Here is a 7,995-nt window from a genome sequence, read left to right on the forward strand (position 1 = left end):
AACCGCCCAAAACTGCCACGCCCACACTTTTGAAAAATGTTTTGATATTTTTTCATTTTTGTATTAGTCTTGTAAATTTCTAACGATTTGCCAAACAACTTTTTGCCACGCCCACTCTTGCGCCCACAAACCGCCAAAAACTGTCAGTGCTGAAGACTCTCCTTCGCACTTTTACTAGCTGAGTAACGGGTATCAGATAGTCGGGGAACTCGACTATAGCGTTCTCTCTTGTTTTTTCAGTGTCTCTGTCATTTCTCAGCTGTCGTTTGTACATCAAACAGAAATATATTTTTTTACAAAATTACTGTCAATAAAAATGCAAGAGGACGAATGCCAGCAAGTCATAGACCGCAACTTGCCGCAGTTGGTAAGATTGCTGCTAGATTCGCCCATCGATGACAAGAAAAATGACAGTGGCCAAGAGGTTGAGGTGGACTCTGCCACCATCGAGAAATGCCTTTCTTATGCCAGACATCACATAGCGGATCCTGATGTTGTCGACTGCCACCCGGAGTCGGTGTGGGTTACCATGAACCACTTTCTGGAGCGCTATCACAGCGAACATATATCCGAATTCGGGGACACATTTAATCAGCTGGCCAATGTGGTACTGAATCATCCGATCTGTATGAACCACAGGCAGCAGAACCTCCACTGGCGACTGCTGGACTTCGTGCTCTCTGTGAACTACAAGGCCTTTCACTCCGTTCGTCGCAACTACCAAGAGATGGAGCAGAAGCGAAAGAACATCCTGGAGGCACTCACCTTGGCCACCGAAAGTTCGCAGGTCGTTCTTAAAGATACAAAAAAGTGTGATTTCGAAACTAACTCTATAGGTGGTGCAACGAAACCAACAGCTGAAGATCAGCTTACCCACAAGAAAAAGCACAAGCACAAGAGTCCCAAGGGTCCCAAGAGTCCGAGGACAAAGGTTACTTTTGATCCCATCCAGCGCCTCTGTGATGAAATAAGAGAACTAAGTTCCCCGGTAGAAATTCCCTTGGAGACGGTACGACCACAGATACCGAAGGAACCACCTGCAGCACTGGACACCTTGGACCTCAGTTACTCTATGGAACCCAGTCTACACAAAGTGGAAGTAAAGGAAAAGTTCGCCATAAAAGAGGCCAAGATGGAGCTGGAATTGAATCTTATCCAGTATGAGCACTCCGCAGAGACACCCGCATTAGTTGAATTCTTTAAAAACGAAAGTAACATGCTCTACCGTGTTCAGACGAACTGGTGGCAAGTGGATGTTAGCGTGTACAATCAGCCGCGAATTCTGGTCATCAATTTCAACCAGGGATATGCTGACTTTTTGATTTTTCAGCTCCGGGAATTGCAAGCCTCGATACGAAAGGTGAGCGAGGAGCACCTGCTCTTAAGCGAACTGATTGTCCTGTTCTTTGCATCCGTGAATTGTAAAAACTTTACAATATTAAATGAGAATTTGGAGATACGAACTGACGAGCATTGTAGTGCACTTAAACATTTACAAGAAGGTCCTCACCTGGGCGATATTATTAAATCTCTAAAACAAATGCGTCATCTAAGGAAATTTATTGAACCGCATGCGGTGAAGAGAATCAAGTGTGATCGCTTGGAGACCCTTACTTGTTTCAGTGTAGCACTGCGGCAACTTCTTCGACCGGTGATAGAGTTCCTCGTTCATTTTGAGAGGCGATTAACAAAGGGTATTGAATCTGCCACCCTGCAGCACTTTATAGAGACATTAAGAGGTCCTTCAGAAAGGATAAAATGGCTTTATGAGCTCTCCCAGAACCATAAAGAAGAACTACCTTTTATGCGAAGTCTAAGAACTTTGAATACTCTTTTAACCAAAAGTTTAAAGAAAATGAAACCCAAATTGCTACGATCCTTGAGCGCATCTCTACTTCTGCACTCCTTGCAGGCCTATTGCCAGTTTTTGGATAGCTGGTGGTCAACGGGCGACTTTACAGACAGTTGCGAAGAGTTTCCCTTCCAAAAGATGTTGATAAACGAAAGAACAGAGTATGTTTTGAGAGATTCATTGATCCAAACAGAAGAACTCCTAAAATGGGAATTATTTCATATTATTCAGAGGCATGTCCTCGACTCCAGTGAGGCAGTGGCCGTTCTCTACGATGCCCGAACCTTAAGTGACTTCAACTCCCTGCATGGCATCGTGCAAGAGCAACCTTTACACAATTCACTAATAGATGGGGTATTAAAGGAACTGGTGCCATATAAGATTAAAGCAATAGAGGACAGTAGCTATGTTCCAGATATCCTACAGCAGTTGCAGTGCACTGATCATGATGCAATTCGCCGGTTGTTTTACTCCTTTCACATGGAAACTCGACCAGATCCGCGAAAGTCAATCAATCATTCAATTGAGGAGTTGCTAAGAAACTTCCTAGCCTGCGCTGACTACACTCCCGTATCAGAAATTATTACCCAGGAACTGAAAAGGTTACTGCATCGAAGGACTCTATTGGCCAACTCCTATATCTCTGGCCTGGTGCAAGAGTTTCAAGTGAACAAAGTAGTAAAGCACCTACGATCGGTGTTTCTACTCTGGAACTATGAGCACTTTCGAAGTGAGTTTGAGTTGCTCTTTGAGTTCCTCAGCAGGAATCAGTTAATGGAGGCCACTACTAAACTGAAGCAAATCGTCGTATCCCAGGGTTCCAGTCTGGGTCATATGTTTAAGGTTCACCTGACCGAAGCCCATCCTGAATTTATCCGCCTCGAGGTCAGGAGAGATGTCCTACTGAAGCGTGTGATCAGCCAGCAGCAAATTGAGACTATGAATTCCTGCTTTCGACTTATTTTAGATGTGAACTTCTCGCTCTATCGGTTACATCATTTGCCCCCCTTCGATTACTCCAAGCACGAGCGATTGTTTAAAGCCCTGAGATCAATCCAGATCTCCCTTATCTCCGCCCTCGAGGAGCAGCTATCGCATCCTTGTAAGCTCCTTCGGTTAATGCAGGACCTTGATTCCTATAACGCTGAACTGGATGAATCCACTTCCTTGAGTGAACTTACACGTAATCAGGAACTATTTGTGTTGCACGTGGAAAAGTATTTGCGGGAGGAGCAATTCGCTTGCAACTTGCCCGAGATCCTTAAGTTGAGCAGAGTTTTCTGCCATCGATGGGAAAAAACCCGAGTCCTTATAGACGAATATCGCAGCCTGAAGGCCACTAATGCATTCGAAGGGAAGTACGAGTTGTTGAGGTTGAACTACCTGCTGGGAACACTCAGGAAGTGCAAGGCGATTGGCTGTTTGTTAGGCCATTTTTAAAATTGTGTGTTCATTGCATTTCTGTCTTTCTGCTTTTGTTCAATGAAATCTAGGTATTTGTGTCTTTTTCAAATTTTATTTGGTTTGAAATCTAGGTATTTGTGTTTTTTCTAAATTTGTTTAGTTTGCAATAAAGATTTGTAAATTGTTTGTAGAACAACATACTTTTTATTAGTGAAATATATATTGAAAACCCCAGTAGATGTTTTTCTATCTTAAATATATGCTCCTTTGTGACAGCATTTATCTGGGACTTCTGGCTTAATCGTTTGTTTGCTGCCTACCTATTATTTTTAAACTGGCAGCCCGCCCGCAAATAAGTTTTATCAATTTTCAATGGAAAATCGAGTGTGCGAGTCGCCTGTGACAGAAACCGCAAATTAAATCGTTTGGGCGCCGGGCAAAATTTATTTCTAGCGCGTGGCTAAAGCCACAAGTTCCACACGCACTGCACACACACACATGCTCTAGGATCCTTTTCCACACAAAAAAAAAAGAGCGAAAAAAATAATCGTGAAAAATTAGAGCAGGCTATACTCGTATGTGGCCATGCCAAATCCAAAGCCAAATCACAGCCAGCAACCGAAATTATTCTGTGGATTTTGCGGCCTCGGCGGTGGGACAGTGTTGATGGGTGGTGGGTGGTTCGGTGGTGCGGAGGTGCAGTGGTGCGGTGGCAGCCGGTGGACACACGTTCACACTCTGGCCCATAAATTGCAGCGGCGCCTTGCTGGCCAATAAATATGAAAACACTGAAGTCTTGATATGCAGCGGCGCCAAGTGCCATAAAGTGCCTGCTGGACAAGGGGAATGGCTAATTAAAGTTTGTGCCGCATTTTCAAATTAAAAATTGGTAATTTGTGTACAGTTTCCAGCTCCACAGCCACAGCTTTAGCACCATTGCTGTCGTTTTTTTATGTTTTTTATTGCGTGGGCGGGCGGTGATCTCGCTGGTTTATGCCCCACCTGAAATCAGATGGGGCAGACTCCGGAGATGTCGTAAAATCTGCGCCATAGAGGGACAGGTTTATGTGCGGAACTAGACGGTTTATGGTCTGGCATTTACTTTTTTCTCATTATCTCGTTTGGTCAGACGAGAAACGCACCATAAATTTGTCATTCGAGTGCAGCACTTGAAGGGGATTTCCGTCACTGACTTGTGCTATTTAGCATATTTAATGAATAATGCAGAGAACATCAGAACATCAGAGCATCAGCCACTTATATTTCGTTTTTTAATCTGCTCTGGAAGTCACACACAAACATTTTTCATTTCACAGAAATATTTTCATTTACTTTGGCGGCCACACATTGAAACCACTGCAACCGCATTTGAAAAACATTTTAAATACCTTTTACATTTTCTACCATTTGTTTTTATTTGGCCATTTCACATTTCGCATTTCCCATTTTCCATTCACATTTCCCATTTCTGGCAGCGGAAATGTTTGTGTGATTTTTGTGCGGGTCTAACTTAGCAGAGCTTTATTTCATTTCATTTCCAATCTCACCAGAGTCCCTGTTTCTGTTGCTGTTTCTGTTTCTGTTTCGGCTCGATTTCAAATTTTTCAATTTAGTGGCATTTCGCTCTTTGGTGGCATTTTATTTAATAACAGAAATTCTAATTAAATTTTTTATTATTTACCCTTTGAGTTAGTTTTTCCGCCCGATCGCACGCTATATTGATTTCGCTATTTGTGTTTTTGTTTGTGCTTGTATTTGTGTTTGCTTTTGGGCATAGAAAAGTGGTGTCCCAGTCGGTTCGGCTCTGATTTAATGATTTTCTCACAGCCCTGCTAGAGTAAATAGTAAATATTTACTTATTTGCTATTGGCACCCCTACCAAATAAAAAAAAAGAAAGGTACCAAAGTGAAAATCCCCTCTGCCCCGTGCCACGTTTCAATAAAACAATCAACTGTCAAAAAAAAAACATCAACAAGAGGGAATTTTCAACGCGTTATTGGAGCGGGTATTTGTCGCAGGACCACCAAAGTTGATTTGCATGTCATTAACACAAATCGAATGGTGCTGCAGGCGGCTAAAAATAGATGAGGGTCGGAGTTCAACGGCTGCAACCCCGTAAACAAGCCGCCACTAAAAATATCACATGTCATCTAAGGATGAGACGCAACCGGAGGCGACTAATTAGTGTCTACAGCAAAGGGAATCCCAAAATATTGTGTGGGCGAAACGCAGTCAATATTGATGTGGCAGCCCAAAGGAAAATGATCCCTTAGACTGCAGATATTTTCACTTTCCCATGAAAATCTACTGAATTATTAGTGCTTGTGGCCTGGCCCCGGCCCCACATGGGAATTTCTCGTATCGAAGTATCTCAGACCGAACATTTACACATTGGCAAGCAGAACTTCTTCAAATTCGCCAGAGCCGAACAATCGAAATAGTATCACAAGGTTCGACAACAGGTGCCAAACATTTCGATTTTTGATGCATGTGCATTTTGCATTTTGCTGTCCTCTTTTCCGGACTTGCAAGGGAAATGTAAACAAAACCTGTGCGCAGATTGGGGGAAATAAGTGTAACTAAGCTTTAATGGCCATGGTAACAGCCCCTATCCCGATTCACCACCAGCTGCATCCTGCAAGTTCTTGTGGTCCATGGAATGCCAAAAGTGCAGGGGAGTTGGACTTGGATGTAGTTCAAGTCCCAACAAAATTATTAATATGACTTTAGAGCAGGGGTTCCACTGCTCTGCAGCTTTGCCTGCGGTTTCCAAGACAGCCGACGATGTATCTGTCGGATGCGTTTCCACTCCGCTCCCAGCCAGTTTTGGGCCCAAATTATGCCTAAGCTTTGCCAACTGCTCGACGAAAAATTATCTCGAGTGCAGAGAGCCAAATTTGTAATTTATTAGGTTAAAGCCGGAATTAGAAAAGGAAAAAGATGCAGGAGAATTTTATAGGGAAAACATTAAATAAACTAAATATTATACAGACTAAAACATGAAAGCTTTGCATCAAAAGCAAATAAGATATAGTAGAATATAGTTTGCATTGTTGTTTTTCAAGGTTTAGGGTATTTACTTTGTTTTGTATAATCTGCTATTAGAAGAGGAACACAAATGATTTTTTGCAGTGCCCTTGTGTGTGTTAGGCACTAAACTTGCTGCACATTATTTAGTTGTTTGAGGCGAGCGGCGTCTTTGTCTCCTCGCCCAACGATTCTGTTATCGGTTTGTGGTTACGGGATTACGGCTACAAAGCCCACATCCACATCCAGGTGTATGGCATACTATATATACCTGGAGGTCTATATGCAGTGGGTCCTGAAAGCACTGCCACGCCCACAAGTCGGTAAACGAGGCCGCCTCAGCTGTGTTTGAACTTCTGCCGAGAGTTCGGACTCTGCTTAACTTCAAGGTGAGTTTGGGCTTTAGTTTAGTTTGGCTTGGTTTGCAGCTGCATCTGCATCTGGAGCATCCATCCAGCCCACATTATCCTTCCCCACCTTGTTTACGCATTTGTGCTGCGATTTTTTCAAAACTACTCCTGCTGTTGTTAGCTCCTCGCCCTCGACAAGTTTATCGCAGCAACTCTCTCCGACTCTAATTTACATAACCACGCAAATTAGTTTTGCGTCTGCTGCAGTTTTTATCTGCTCCCAACTTTGTCACGACCCTCGCAGTATGCCACACCCCCCTTTTCCGCCTTTTTCCAGCCGCCCACCGACATCGCAACTTAAATTTAGTTGCCAAAGTTATTTAAACTTTTCATACTCTTCTCGACGGGGCACTGCAATTATGTGTCGCAGTTTGCCAGGAAGGAAGTAGAGGTGAAATCTGCAGGTGTTGAATGTGACAATTTTGACTTCAAGTTTCCCAAAAGTCATTGGGGAGCTATTTATTTTAATGGTGATCATACAACTTTAGGTGACTACTGGAGTTGAGGTGCCAGAAATGAAATCGAAACAAAAATCTTGTCCCACAAAAGATATTTGGTTGTTTTAAGTATTTTTAATTTATTTAACAAAATATTTATACGATTTGTAACTTAATTATAATTACGAACATTATTATAATAACTTTTATAAATTTTAAAAATATTCCCAATCATATCCATATCCATTGCTTTGTAAAAGAGCATTGTGTTGTCAACTTAAAAATGTGTCTAATGTTATATCTCACTCTTTAGTAAACCCACAATTTTTATTTTAGTTTTTTTATTTCGATTTTTAACTGAATTTCGTGAAACTTTTTTGGCATTCTGCACCGCGCCCGCAATTTTCATAGACACAGACCTCCTCACCTGTCTGGATGCTCTGCGAAGGGGGTCTTCTCTCGTAGTTAAGACAACAATTCATTTAACATAGAAGCAGACTTTCGGGATCCCCTCGCCAAAACTTCACAGCCCTCTGCTAACTCATTTTTTTTTGGGAAAAGTTTGCTAATGGCCCCCCACCAAGTACAGTGGTTGAAAAACCGTTTACAAAGTGTGCTTATGGTGGATATACTCGTAGATGGCACTTGCTAGCTAAGCTCTGTCACTGCATACCAGCTCTGCCGAAAGAGTTCGCTTTGGGCTGGCCTCACTGTACCGGTTGTACCGGCCATTGCTACACAAGTTTTATATGGGCTTCATTGTGGGCTTTGGAAAACAACTGATTGGCAGCGCAGTCAAAGAAAGTTTATTTTATTAATGTGGTCCTGTAAGTTTATGGAAGAAGGGGCAAATTGAAACACTGA

At 42.5% G+C, this 7,995-nt stretch overlaps 1 protein-coding gene across 1 annotated transcript; it reads left to right on the forward strand.

The window, feature by feature from the left end:
• Window positions 1-260: 260 nt before the first annotated feature.
• On the forward strand, window positions 261-3,490 carry LOC122617488. The gene has a single exon (XM_043793369.1). The coding sequence runs from the start codon at window positions 317-319 to the stop codon at window positions 3,290-3,292; it is 2,976 nt and encodes a 991-aa protein (XP_043649304.1). The 5' UTR covers window positions 261-316; the 3' UTR covers window positions 3,293-3,490.
• The last annotated feature ends 4,505 nt before the right edge of the window (window positions 3,491-7,995 follow it).

The sequence above is a fragment of the Drosophila teissieri genome, chromosome 3L (assembly GCF_016746235.2).
Source record: "Drosophila teissieri strain GT53w chromosome 3L, Prin_Dtei_1.1, whole genome shotgun sequence".
NCBI classification, from domain to species: Eukaryota; Metazoa; Arthropoda; class Insecta; order Diptera; family Drosophilidae; genus Drosophila; species Drosophila teissieri.

Excerpts from the sequence above, each read along its gene's own strand:
- LOC122617488 (XM_043793369.1), top strand. The coding sequence starts at position 317 with ATGCAAGAGGACGAATGCCAGCAAGTCATAGACCGCAACTTGCCGCAG.